The sequence below is a fragment of the Heterocephalus glaber genome, unplaced genomic scaffold, assembly GCF_053883595.1.
Source record: "Heterocephalus glaber isolate CG9 unplaced genomic scaffold, H.glaber_assembly_v1.0 deba00001760, whole genome shotgun sequence".
Lineage (NCBI taxonomy): Eukaryota > Metazoa > Chordata > Mammalia > Rodentia > Bathyergidae > Heterocephalus > Heterocephalus glaber.
In genome coordinates this window covers 6,613,571-6,627,226 of record NW_028258457.1, presented here as the reverse complement: position 1 = coordinate 6,627,226, position 13,656 = coordinate 6,613,571, and the positions used below count along the sequence as shown (strand labels likewise).

Sequence of the window (13,656 nt, the reverse complement as noted above, 5' to 3'; positions counted from 1 at the left end):
TGCCACCACACCTTCCTTTTTGTCCCCCCGAAACAGGTCCCTCTTTGCCATCAACTTTTCTTCCTTCCCAAAGCAAAACAGGGTCCCCACCACCACCCTGCAGGTATTACTTCCCACGCCCCCCTTGGGAGACCCGTAGGCTGCACCAGCTGGTGGGGTCTCCATAGAGTAAATCACTAGCCGGGCTCGACTTCCCACACTTTATCTCAATACAGTTATCGCGAGAGTCCCACGGCCTCGACGGCATCCTCCGCACATGCGCGGTCTTTCTCGGGGGCTGTCCAGGTTGGACTGTGGGTGACATCGAGGGCGGGGGGCGTGGCCATCGTCTTGCTGGGCAGGGTGAGGTAGGGTCACACGCAGGCGCACTCGCGCGCCGATAGCTCTTGCACTGTGTGGTACCGGCTGTGCACATCCATGAAAGACACCTCGTCTTCATAGGCCGTCGGGCGGCAGCAGGGCTGCGCACGCACCAAATCCCGCCGCAAGCGCCGCTGCTGGCGCAGGCGCCGTAGCCCCAAGTCGTAGACGCGCGAGGACGCCTGGCAGGCGCCTGCGCAGTAGCGGAACAGTACCGTCTCATCTGAGGCGTAGCCCAGGCCCAGCTCGCTCACGCGCACCTCCAGCTCTCGCAGGCCGCAAGGCCGTGACCCCGACCGCGCACGCGCGCGCCGCAGCCTGGACCCCGCTCGACGGCGCGGATCTGGGGCGCGGTCGGCCCAGGGCGTCAGCTCGCGCAGCTCCACGGCGTCCGGTGCACCCTGCAACAGCGCTCGGTCTTCGGGGAGAGAGGAGGGGCATCGGTGGGTCCGCGCTGCGCCGGCCCGGCCAGGGGGACCCTTGCTCGGACCTGCGCCCAGATCTGCCTTCCCTGCCCTCTGGCTGGGCTGAGCATGCACCCTCACCAACACCCCTCTCTGTACCCTGCGCTTGTGTTTTCTGGGTGTCCCCGCTTTTCTTTCCACCTTGAGTTTAAACTGAATGGGTCTCTAACCATGTCCTTTGGGGTCCCCCTCCCCACTGCTGCCCATCTTCCCTCCATCTGCTCTCAATTCTGTGTGGCACCTATCCCTGGGCTGGATTGCCCTGGGGCGTCTCCCCCCCACCCCAGCCCCAAGCCCTCATCCTTTAGCTGAGCTGTTAGGAGTCCCTACCCAAAGACCCCATATCCAGTCTCTGAGCCTCAGGACTCTTCCCAAACACCCTCCTTTCTCCTAGCTGCGGTAGATCTGTTTCTCCGTCTAAGAAACTGAAGGTGTGGTACACACACCTACCACCCCAGCATTCTGGGAGGCTGAGGCAGGAGGATCACAAGATCCAGCCCAGCCTGGGCCGTTAAGCAAGATTCACTCAAAAACCAAAAACAAGGCTGGGGTTGTGGCTCAGTGAGAAAGCCTGGGAGCAATCCTGCGTACTGGGGGTGGGGAGTGAGGAACATTTTGGGCTTCTCAGTAGTAAGGACTACTGTACAAAAAGCCTGTGTAGGACCCTGCCCCATGGGTGGCTGCAGGTACTATCAGGTCCACCCCTCGTAAGAGGTAAGGAGGGTGGAGATGTGGCCAAGATCACACCACTAGCAGGTGGCCAAGAGAGAGGGGGACAAAAAGAACATTCTGCCTCTCTCGTTTGCCCAAATTTGGCCTCCAGTCAGATTCCCAGCCCCCCAGCCCCGATTTATAACCCAAGGAACTGGCCCTGCCCAGCAGTGCCAGTCAGAGTGGGGCAAATGCTGGCAGTGCCCATGGAGGAAGGGCAGGTGTCGGCCAGGCACAGGGCTGCAGAAGGAGATCGTGAATCGAGCACCTGCCTGACTCCAGCGAGAGGCCCACACACCTGGCCAGGGAGAGAAGGAGCTTTCTGGGAGGCCTGAGGAGGAGGGGCTTTCCTTGCCAGGGGGTGAGGCTTTTTCCACCGGGGGTGTCTCACACCACACAAACTCCACCTCTGAGCCTGGCTTTGCCACTTTCATCCCTGCCAGGCCCCTGCTCCTCGCTTCCCTGTTTTCCCTGTTTCCCTGTCTACTCGAAGAATCTTGCTTCATCCCTGTCAAGGATTGAACTGAATAGGTGGGCGTTTGGGGACCTCTGGGCACAGATTCTGTGTCCCTTCAGCCCAGGATTGAGACAGGGGTGAGCAGGACGGTGCTGAGGGGTTCGGTGCAAGCCCAGTTCATTTCTGGGGCTTAAAATTTGGGCAACTTAGTGAAACTCTGTCCCAAAATGAAAAATATAAAATGTCTGGGGATGCCCAGAGTGGTGGCACATGCCTACAATCCCAACACTTGGGAGCTGAGGCAGGAGGATCACTGTGAGTTCAAGGTCAGTCTGAGCTACATAGTGAGACCCTGTATCCAAACCCCTCCAAAAAAAGCCTGGGGATGGAGCTCATGCAAAGGCCCTGGATTCTCTTTGCAGGACTGGAAAAGTAATTCTACCATGTTTCCTCCCCCAAAGTGATCTAGGGGTTGCCACATAAAGTACTGGTGCATGGTTAAACTTGAATTTCTCAGGAGCAACGAATAACCTGTTTGTCCCTGTCTTCCTCCAGCAGGGCTGGCTATTTACAAGGGGTCTGGAAAAACAGAAATGAGATTCCCCCCACCTCTGTCCACCTTCCTAGACTTGTCCAGCCTGGTGTGATGATGCACACCTATCATCGGCTACTCAAAAGGCTGAGGCAGGAGGGTGGCAAGTTTGAGCCCAGACTGAGCAACTTAGTGAGATCCTGTCTCAAAAGCTTAAATAAAAAATGTAAAAAGGGCCAGGGATGTACATAGATCACTGCAAAGGCCCTGGATTGAATCCTCATTAAGGGGCGGGGGGAGGAAGAAGGAGGAGGAGGAGGAGGAGGAGGAGGAGGAGGAGAAACAACCCCTTTTCTGTGTGTTAGCTCGGGGCCTTGAGCTCTGAGGATTTGGGGGGGACCAGAAGCCACTGCCTTCCCCCACAGGCTGGGCCCAGGGACAGGACGTGAGACAGGCAGGCACTTGCCCTGGGTAGACCCACTCCCCCTTGCCCCCAGGTCCTGGTCCTGCAGGCTGGCTTAGGTCTGGGGACCCAGTGTCCTACGAAGGACGTGGCTGTTTGCAGGAGGGTGGGGGATTGGGATACAGGGGAGCGAAGCTCCTGCCCCAGGCTACCCTTGTCCATTGTGAGGACAAGAATGGAGGATTGTGTGGGCTGGCAGCGGGCGAGCGTAGACGTGCTCGCGCCCACACCTGCTTCTGTGCCCGCCACCCGCGTGGACACGTTCACGTGCACATGCACGTGGAGTCAGGGCCCACGCGCCGCCCTCACGGGACCGAATCTGCGGCCAGACGAGCGCGCCAGGGCTGGGTGAGGAGTTTAGAAAAGGCTGTGCCCGGAGGTGAGCGTTCCCAGGGCGCCTGGCAGCTCTTACCCAGGCCTGGGGCGCGCTCTCTCTCTCTGTTCCTCCCCATCTTGGGCCCCTCTGCCCATCCCCAGATCTCCTTCTCTGTCTCCCTCCCCTTGGCCCCTGACACTCGGGCAGGTCACCCTGGGATCGCCTCTCTCTTTCCCTGGACCCCCGCTGTGCTGCAAGGCCGGGCTGAACGCCAGGTCTAATCTCCATCTGGCCCCCACAGTCCCTCAGGGCCAGGGCCTCATTCCTTGCGACAGCTAAACTGAGGGACCCCGTTGCCGGCAGCCACCCTCCCCCGTCAGTCCCGCGGGGGGATTTGCACCCGCCTCCCCCTGTGGCGTCTAAAAGCCATGGCCTGAAACTCCCGCGTGACGGCCACCCCAGGGCAGGGCGCGCTTACACTGGGCCAGGCGGGCGATGCGGGCGTCCAGGGTGCGAGGGGGGCGGCGCAGCGGGGCCAGCGCGGGTCCCAGGCGGTGGCTGAGCAGCAGACCCTCGCGGCAGATCCAGATGGACAGCACGGAGCTACAGAGCACGGAAGCCAGGGCTGCCGCCTTCCAGCGCTGCATCCTCGGCCTGCGGGCACGGGGTAGTCAGCCGCCGCCCTCCGTCTGTCTCTGGTGACAAACGGGGTGCCGGGCACTGCAAACAGCGGGGCCCCTGCCTTTGAACACCCCGTGCTTAATAATCATTAGTAGCATCGAAACGATTCATCTGGGAACCATGGAACATGCTGGGGAGGCATTGCCAGGGCTGGGGCGGGCTCGGTGCCAGAGTAAAAGGGGAGCCGCCCCCCTTTCAGGGTCCCGGAGTGTTTTCCTAAGAGGCTCACGGTGGAGCCCAGGCTTGAACAAGGGTGGGAGTTCGCCAGGCCTATGAGCATAGTGTCTGGGGCGGAGAAGGAGGCAGAGTGGTGCAAAGGCCCAGAGGCCCAAACCAGCCGGTGTATCCAGCAAGTGGAGGAGGGTGGTGAGGGCTTCCGGCAGGGGCAGTGTAGGACAAGGGTGGGTGGAACCTGAGCCCACTTTGCCCGACTTTGCCCTGCGTATTTGTGTCCTTGAATGACTCCTTGTCCCTCTCCGAGCCTCAGTTTCCCCTCCAGAGGGATAAACCGATACTCTACAGTGGGCAGCAACAGAACAACGCTTCCCCAACGCCGAGTGCCACCCCCACCCCCTACCTTGGCCCAGGCGATTCCCCCCCACTCTTCTTCCCTCCCTCCCACTCTGGCGCCCCTTCTGACAGAGCCTCCTCTAGGAAGCCCTCGCTGACGGCCTCTGGCCGGTCCCTCTGGCCCGCACCACCCCCAATCTGCCCTCCCATGAGGGCACAGGTTACTCAGTGCTGCGGCTGCCTGGCAACGACGAGCTCGTTGCATACAGTAGGCGTTTAATAACTGCCGCGCGGCCCCCTCCTGGGCTCAGACGCGCCGGTGCCCGGGCTGCGTTTACATTCCCGCCGGCCGCCTGGGGTCGCGGAGCCTGGCCGCTGGCCCAGCGTAAACATTTACAACAGCGCGGAGCTGAGCCGGTGGCTGCAGCCTGGCTTGGGCTGGTGTCGCCAGCGCCCCCATGCGTGCACCGCCGGCCCCGCAGGCTGCGTGCAGCATTGATTAACGCGCAATTTACCTGTGTTCTGCATGGGCGAGGCCGGAAATCCAACCCGCTCCTCCACTCAGACGCCCTCCCACTTGGACGCATTAGCACACGGTGACGACACTACCAAGGACCATTTAATTAATTATCAAGCACCATTTGTGCGTTAAACCATCAGAAAGGTGCTTGCATCTTCATTTTATAGCAGGGGAAGCCGAGGCACAGAATAGGTGGGGGCCCTCCATTAGTGGTAGTTGCTATTGCTTTGTATATGTGTGTGGGGAGGGTGAGCTCAGGCCCTCCCACATACTAGGCAAGTGCTATCCCCCCAGCCTGGTATGGCTATTTTTCTGTTTTTGTCACTGTTGCTGATGTTGAGGGTTGAGCTCCCCAGCGCAGGAGTAAGCAAATCCTGGACGGATCTGCAGATCTGATGAGACTCAAACGAGGAGAGAGGCACAGAATAAGCACTTCATAGATATTTGCAGAAGGGAAAAGGGAAGGAAGGAAAGAGACAAGCTTGGCATTGGGTGGCTCTGATCCCAAGTTCTATTCTGGGAGGCTAAGGGAGGAAGATCCCAAGTTCAAGCCCAACCCGGGCAATTTAGCAACACTTCATCTCAAAATAAAAAATAAAAGGGCTTGGGATGTAGCTCAGTATAAAGGCTCTGGATTCAATCCCCAGTACTGCAAAAAATAAAAATTCCAGTGTTCAAGGTCTCAGTGTGTAGCCCTGATCCAGCATCAAGCCCATTTCAAGAAGCCCACTGCATTTATTAAGTATATACCAAGCCTGCAGATGTCAACTGTCAGGTCTCTCGTACTCCCAATAAATCCACACATGCATCCACCCACCCATCTAACATTTGTTTATTGAGCACCTATGATGGGCCAGCTGGAGGACACTGTGCGCCCAAGACAGACAATACGCAAAAATATTGGCCAAGATGGAGCCTGGGTGTGGTGTAGGAGCAGCATGGGCTGGAGCAGAGGGAGTGAGAGCAGAGAGAGGGAAGGGCAGGGCAGGTGGGGAAGGGACCAGCTGTCCTGACACTCATGGATGTCCAAACCCAGCCCCTCTGCTCTTAATGTGCACCTACTGTATGCCCAGTCCCACTCTACAAATTTACCCCACGTTAAAGCATTTCAACCTCACAAGAGTCCTAAAAGGCAGTAATAGGCGTTTCATTTTACAGACCAGAAACAGCAGATCATGGTGGCACAGGCCTATAATCCCAGCATTCTGGAGAGGCTGAGGCAGGAGGATCACCACAAATGTGAGGCCAGCCTGGGCTATTGTTTATTCAAGGCCAGACTGAACTACAGAGCAAGACCTTGTCTCAAAAAGAAATAAAGAAAAGAAAGGAAATTGTGGCTCAGAGAGGTAATGTTACTTGCCCAAGGTCACAGAGCTTGGATTTGAATGCTGGTGGCAGCCTGGCCACCAGGACGGGGAGACAGCTAGGGAAGCTCACCCAGACCTCACTGGCCCACTAGCACCTGCTGCCCTCACACCTGTCTGGCACTGGCTTGCCTCAGTTTCCCATTTGGCTGGAAGAGACTGAGTTCTGATCATGTTTCCACCAAGGGTTTAATAGGGAACAGGGCGGGTGTGTGAGGAACCAGCCCCAGGATGCAGGGCCACAGCCTGATGGCCTTGGGGTCCAGACCCCCACTGGCGCTCCTGTGGGGGCCGCTGGCCCACTGATAAGCAGCGTTAACAATGGCCTTCTGTGCGGGTCACCCAACTGGTTTGTCTGTGGCACAGACCCGTGCGGGAGGGGGTGGCGCAGGTGTGGGAGAGGACTGCAGGGCGGGGTCTGTGACCTGCAGGAGCCAGGCCCACCCATGCTGCCAAGTCAGGGCCTGGGCAGTGGTCCCCTCCTTTCTGGGGACAAGGTCCCCAGGCTGGAGAATTCCCGCCGTCCAGGACTGGAGCATCTCTCTACCACTCACACAAGTCTGAATTCGGCAAGAAGGACCCAGGCCAGGTGTCAGCAGCTTCCTGCTGGGACCGACAGGGAGAGAGGAGAAACTGAGGCTGAGAGGGGCCTCGAGAAGCCCACAGGAGGGCATGGAGGGCGAGGGTGTGCGGGTGTTAAAGATACAGAAATGACAGGCGATGCCCTGGGGCCCCATGGCCCCCCCTTCCAGGTGCTCCGAAGTTGGGGCCAGGTGCCTTCCCTCATGGCTCCTTCCAGGGAGAGGAAGAAGGTGAGGGGAACCTTCTTCCCATCCAGTCATCTCTTCTACTTTGCGGGAGCTGGGAATTTGGCTTATCCATGTCTGGCAAACTCCTATTCATCTTTCAAGGCCCTAGCTCTTAAAACCCCTAGAGACAGCCTGACCTGCTCCTCTAGCTGCAAGCTCTGCCCAGTTGCCTAGCCCTGCCATCGTGGGGTCAGCTGCCACCCCCCCCCCGACTTTCCCCTCACTCATGATCCCTTGGTGACTCAGTTTCCCCATCTGCAGCCAAAGGGTGATGCTAAGGACCATTGGAACACCAGGAAGGACCTGACCGGGCGGATGTGGGGACAGTCACGGCTGCCAAGAGGCAGAGAGGCTGGACGTGAAGCCAGGTGTGCGCATGTGCGAGTAGAAAGGCCGCGCACTTGGGTGTACGCATGCGCGGGGCTCTGGCCTGCTGTGCTCAGAGGCCAGTTCTGCCTAGTTCTAAATGGTAACAGGTTCCCTGGCCCTCAGTTTCTCTGACTGTACAATGGTCTGCACGGGACGTCTCTCCTATTTGGAGAGCCACGGAATTCAATGAACTCCTCCCCAGGCCTGGGGGTGGAGGCCAGCAGGCCGAGGCCTCGGACCCACACATTCGTGCGCCTGTGACTCTGTTTCCCTGTCAGCGCTCTCAGCTCCACAGCTGGCAGCTGGGTCTACTCCCAGGGCCGCGCCATGCATCTCCACTTCCCGGACGGCCTGTGGGGGTCCCTGGGGTCGAATGGGTGGAGAAACTGAGGCCCCACGAGTGGCAGGACTTGGCCAGGGGTCTGGGCTTCTCTCAAGATGAAACGATGGCTCTGCAAAGCAACAAATTTCACAGCCCACAAAAATGTGCCCCCCCAGGCCCCCAGGGCCGGCCCCTCCCCACCAGGGGACAGCAGGGAGGCTGGGGCAGCTGGAAGCCGTCGACATACATCTGGGGGCAAACCAGGAACATCTGGCCAGCACAGATGTTTCCACGCAGTGTCTGTGGGGGCCAGGGGCCAGGGTACAGGGTGGCTCCTGGTGTTGGGGGGAGGCAGAGACCCCCCCAGCGGTCCCTTCCTGTCCCAGCCAGGGAAGGCCGTCTGGCCCCAGCCTGTCCTGTTCTCCCCAGTGCCTAGAAATGGAGTGCTGCTCACCTGCTAGAGCCATCACTGGCTCTCCACAACTCTGAGGATAAACCACCATGCCCCACAAGCTTGTCTCTGGGTCTGTCTTTGCTAAAGCAAGAGGTGGACAGACAGGGACAGTGGCTTGTGCCAAGGAGGTCTGCGCCAGGTGTTTGTGAAGATCATAGTAGGTATAGTGGCCCATGCCTGTAATCTCAGCACCTTAGAAGGCTGAGGCAGGAGGATTACAAATTCAAATCCAGCCTGGAAAACTTAGCAAGACCTTGTCTCAAAATTAAAATAAATAAACAAGAGCTGAGGATGTACATCAATGTGAAGGCCTTGGGTTCAATCCCCAGGACTGGAAGAAAAAAGGTATGAATTATTTTGTACCATTTGGTACATGTGCTGCCAAAGCAAGCAGTATTTCATCCCATTTGGTAGATGGGAAAACTGAGGTCCAGAAAAATGAGGTGACTTGCTCAGGGCCACACAGCCCAAGTGGCTAAGCCAGGATTAGAACATGGATCGGCAAACTCCTGGTCACCCCTCAAAACCCCAGTTCCAACACCCACTGTTCCACATTCTTAACTGCGTAGTAAACAGCCTCTGTAACTGCAATAACAATAATATTAAGACCCAGCAACACTGGCTCAGTGCTAAGTGCTTTCTCCTACATTCGATCCCTTGCACAGTCCCTGAAAAAAGATGTTGGTAGCCTTGTTTCTACATGGGGAAACGGAGGCTCGGGGAGCTTAAATGATTGCTCAGAGTCACACAGGTTGAACCAGGGTTTGGATCTAAATGACTCCACAGCCACTGCCCAGGAGCCCCCTGGCTGAGAGGAAGAGAAGAGAGAGAGGGCTCAGGCCTGGTGCACAGACGGACCCAGGGGGGCTAAGAGCTTTTCTCAAAGACACACAGTGGCATGGAACCAACAAGGAAAAGCCTCAGAGAGTGCAGAAGCCTGGCGGGTCTGCTCTGACAGATGGTGAAGATCAAACAAAGGTGGCAATTTCGATGGTGCCTGGGGGACCAGGGAGGGCTTCCCGGAGGGGGCAGCCACGAGTGACCGACAGGGGAGGCTGTTCCAGGCACAGGGGACGCAGGGCCAAGGCTGGGAGGCAGGACCTTGCCTGTTGGGTGTCACCAGAGGGGCTGCAGCAACCAGAGCCCAGGGACAAGGTGAGGAAGCAGTCAGAGGTAAGCTCACTGAGGCATCCCTGTCATCCCCGCACTCTGGGAGGCTGAGGCAGGAGGATCACAAGTCTGAGCCCACCTTGGGCAACTTAGCCAAACCCTGTCTCACAACAAAAAATAAAAAGGTCCGGGGATGGAGCTCAGTGAGAAGGCCCTGGGTTCAGTCCCCAGTTCTGAAAGTAGAAAAGGAAAGAGGAGCGAAGCTAACAGGGCAGGCAGTCCCGCCTGGGAGCAAGCGGTGTGGGCGGCCCTGGTTCTCGGCCCCAGCAGTAGGTCTGTAAAATCCCCACCTTGACCACACAGGCGGGCCTGGCGGGCCCCACAGGCACCTGCAGCCAGCAGCGGGGCTCGGGTGGGTGAAAAGGTTTAAGGCTAATGAGGCCTGGCACTGCTGAGCAGCTGGCATGGTGCCCGGAGCGCAGTTCAGCAGATGCAGGTCCTCTGGGGGCGGCCAGGAAGACGCCACCTTGGGCAGCTGGGCAGCTGGTGGAAGGGAAACCAAGGCACCAAGGCAGTGCAGGTGGGGCTAGAACCATGACGCTGACGAAGACGGGGCCAGTCCCGCCCAGTGCGTCTGAGTCACCTCTGCCATCTCCTCAGACTCAAATCAGGCCTCGGTCCCTGCAACAAACTGTGCTATTTAGACCTGAGGGCTGTTTCTGCTCTAGACCTCAGTTTCCTCAGAGCAGAGTGGAGCCACGTGTTACAAGCCAGGCACTGCTGTCTACTTTCTTCCAGGGCTTGCTGGAAGCCTGATTTTTTTTTTTCAAAGCAGAGTCTCACTATATAGCCTAGGCTGGCCTCAAACTCACAGTGATCCTCCTGCCTCAGCCTCCTGAGTGCTGGGATGACAGGTGTGCGCCACCATGCCTGCCTCTGAAGCCTGATTTCACTTGGACTGGATGAGGTGTCTGGTCCACGATCCTGGACAGTGCTGCCAGGAGGCCCATTTCCACTCGCTCCCTACTCAGGACCTCTCCAGCATGGGTATCCTGCAAGCAAAGGGTCCCCCTCTGCTTACCCCACCCGCCCTGTGCAGGGGTGGCAGCTGTTTTGCATTTGACTTCATCCCGGGCCAGAGCCCTGCACGAAGGAGCTCACAGAAAGACCCCTCTGCCTAGCTCTGCCTCGGTCTTGCCAGCTGTGAAATGGGGAGCTGAGGCTGGGCTTCTGCTGGGCCGGCCTGGAGCTCAGAATGCACTCACTAGGTAGATCAGAGAACCCTCATCTCGCCTAGTACAGAGGTGCATGCCTATCATCCCAGCACTTGGGAGGCTGAGGCAGGAGGATTGCTGTGAGTTCGAGGCCTCCTGGGCTACAGAGCAAGACCCTGTCTCAAAAAAACAAGGGCCAGGGATGTAGCTCAGTGGCACCTTGCCTGCCTTGCAAGTGCAAGGTCCTGAGTTTGATCCCCAGTACCAGAAAAAGAAAAAAGATCCCCATCTGCCCCTCAATCCCTCCTTGGCCCTGAGGCCTGGACCTTTTGTCCCACCAGAGGACCCTGAAAGATGTCCCTTCAGAGAAGGCCCTAGAGAGAAGCCTTGTGATGCTGGATGCCAGAAGGACCAGCTCCTCTCCCCTCTCCATTTCTCCGCTGAGATCTGTCCTTGGCCACCCTCACAGGTTCTTCCTCTGTCAACCTTCCAGAACAGTCTCTCTGTGCCACTCTCTGGGTTACCCTACATATTCCAAAATGAGCCATCTTCTTTCCTCTTTCTGCCTCTAGATCTTTGCATGTGCCATTCTCACCACCTGGAATGCCCTTTCTTTTCCCCACTTAGAAAACTCCTACTCATCCTTTGCAGCCCCAGCCCCAGTGTCCCTCCTCCAGGAAGTCTACCTTGATCTTCCTATCTTTCGGTAGAGGCCCCACTCCTCATTCAGGGCTCCACCAGCTCTGTATCTCTGAGTCTGAAAGACAGAACACAAGCTCCTGACAAGAGTCATCGTGACACAGACTGAAACAACCTCTTGTTTGTATTCCTGTGTCTGGCTGCTAACTTCTTGATTCCTTCTGCCCCAGACACTTGAAAGTGCTCTCCTCTGCTCAGTGCCCTGAAAATCAAGGCCCAAACCCTGAGGGGTAAATACTATTGCTGGTGGCATTTCAGAGACCCCGCCCAGCTTAAGAGGGGGCCATTTGTTTTCTTCCCTGTGCCCCTACAATTAGCTTTTTGCAGCTGGCTGGGGACACAGTGGGCTTGGGAACTCTGACCCTCAGAAGTCCTGGGATGAAAGGAGCAGGGAGGGGGTGGGGGAGAGAGAAGCTGGCAAGGCTGGGAATCTGCCCGGGCTGGTCACGCTGAACTGGGGCTTCCTCAGCCTGCGGCAGCACCGGAGACAGACAAAGAATGTCAGGGAACCCGGACGCAAGTGGGACCAGGGCAGGGTAGGGCAGCCAGGCAGGGAGGAAACAGGCCAGGAAGGGGTCCAGCCTCCCGGACCCCTGCAAGTTATGGTGACCCAGCCGTGCAGGTGACCAGAGGCCCCGTGAGCCTGGCAGCGTACCTAGTACCTGTGCTGCTTCCTGGGGAGGCAGCCTGGTGGCATGGACCCCGGGGAGGGGCCATTTCTCCCGATATCCCACCCAAGTCTGCCCTCTGTCTCCACCCCCTGGGCCTAATGACTGGAAGCCACCACCGACCTCAAGGGACAAGAGCAGGGAAGCCAGCCTCCACCTCGACCCCCTGCAAACGCAATCTTTGCCCTTAAGGGACCCCCCCCCCCCAAGAGTTTCACGCCCTCTTGTGGCTAAACGGGCGGCCTCGCGAGCTACGCCAGGGCCAGGCCCTCACCGGAGGACACCGTGTCCCCGGCAGGCAGGCAGGCCGGCGGGCGGGCGGCGGCGCTCGGGGAACGCGGCTGGAACGCGCTGCTGACAGATGTTTACTTCTGCGCGCAGCTGGGCCGCGACGGCAGCCCCCTTCCGGGGTCTGCGGGGTCCCGAAGCCCCTGGCGGCCCCGGGGGACCACAAGCAGAGGGGCGCGTGGGTCTTTCCCGGGTGGAGGCCAGGACAGGGGACGCGGGGGCCTCCTGGGAGGCACCCACGGGGGCGCAGGAAGCTATCGAGCGCGCGCCGTCGGGCAGGCCTGGAGAGGCGCACAGGGACCCCCGCCCCTCCGCGCGCCGACCTGTTGTCCCCCTCCCCACCACCTCACTCACCCCGGGCTCCCCAGAGCTTAGAGCGGGGATCCCCGCGACCCCGCCCTGACCGGGCCGCTTACCTGCTCGCGGCGCCGACTACCCAGCCCCGGCCCTGGCCGCCGCGCCCGCCATCCGGGCCGCCCCGGCCCGAGGTGCTCGGGGGGGCCCAGGCCGGAGGAGGCGGCCGCGGGGGGTGCGCGGCACGGGCCGGCCCATGGGGTCCCCCCTGCCGCACCCCCGGGCGCGCTTAGCCCCGGGCGACGGCCATCCCGGGCGGCAGGGGCTAGGGCGGGGGCCCCCTGGACGGCGGCGGCTGCAGGGCGCGGGGCGCACGGATGGCGCGCGGGAGGGCAGGCGGGCGCGCGGCTGGGCTCGGGCGGCGGCGCTCGGAGCGGCTGCACCGCGCGCTCTCCTAGCTGCGCCGCGGACCGCTCGGCCGGCGGGCGGGGGCGGGGCCGGGGGCGGGGCTGAACGGCGGCTCGGGTTTCCCGGGCCGGAGCCGCCCCGCCCCTTTCCTCCCGCGCCCGCCCGAGGGGAGCACCCCCACCCCACCTCGGGCAGCGCAGGTGGCAGAGTCGCGGGGGACCCCCTAGACGGCGAGCTCCCTGAGACCCCGACGGCGCCGCTTCGGTAAAGCCAGACCCCCAAGACGTCTCCTCCCTGAAAGAGGTGACCCTAGTTCCCCTGACGCCCAGGCCTGGGACCCTCGATCCTCCCTGGCTGCCAGACCCCCACCTTGCCCCAAGACCGCTTCCCCAAAGCAAGTCTCCAAGAACGCCCCTTGGGAGAAGCCCCCAGAACGAAATGTCTTCAGGACTGTTTCCCAGCCCCAACCCGGGGACCCCTACGGCCTCTCTTCCACAAATCTGAGGTTCCTAGACGTCCCCAGATCCCTCTCTGGCAGACAGAGCCACAGTGCCCACCCTGACGGCAAGGATCGCACCCCACAAGTGCCCTCCCCTCACTGAGGATTGTAGGATTACCCCGTTCTGTCCCAAGTCCACTTTCA

At 59.7% G+C, this 13,656-nt stretch overlaps 1 protein-coding gene across 2 annotated transcripts; it reads right to left on the bottom strand.

Moving 5' to 3' along the window:
• Positions 1-186: 186 nt before the first annotated feature.
• Positions 187-13,080, bottom strand: Nrtn (neurturin). 2 transcript variants are annotated; one of them, XM_004865673.4, is made up of 3 exons: positions 12,728-13,080; positions 3,782-3,957; positions 187-778 (listed from the first exon to the last, which is right to left on the bottom strand). In XM_004865673.4, the coding sequence occupies exons 2-3, from the start codon at positions 3,948-3,950 to the stop codon at positions 354-356; spliced, it is 594 nt and encodes a 197-aa protein (XP_004865730.1). In that variant the 5' UTR covers positions 3,951-3,957; positions 12,728-13,080; the 3' UTR covers positions 187-353. The 2 variants fall into 2 exon arrangements, with proteins under 2 accessions (XP_004865730.1, XP_087057845.1); XM_087201719.1 differs by lacking the exon at positions 12,728-13,080 and adding an exon at positions 11,343-12,291.
• Positions 13,081-13,656: the final 576 nt, after the last annotated feature.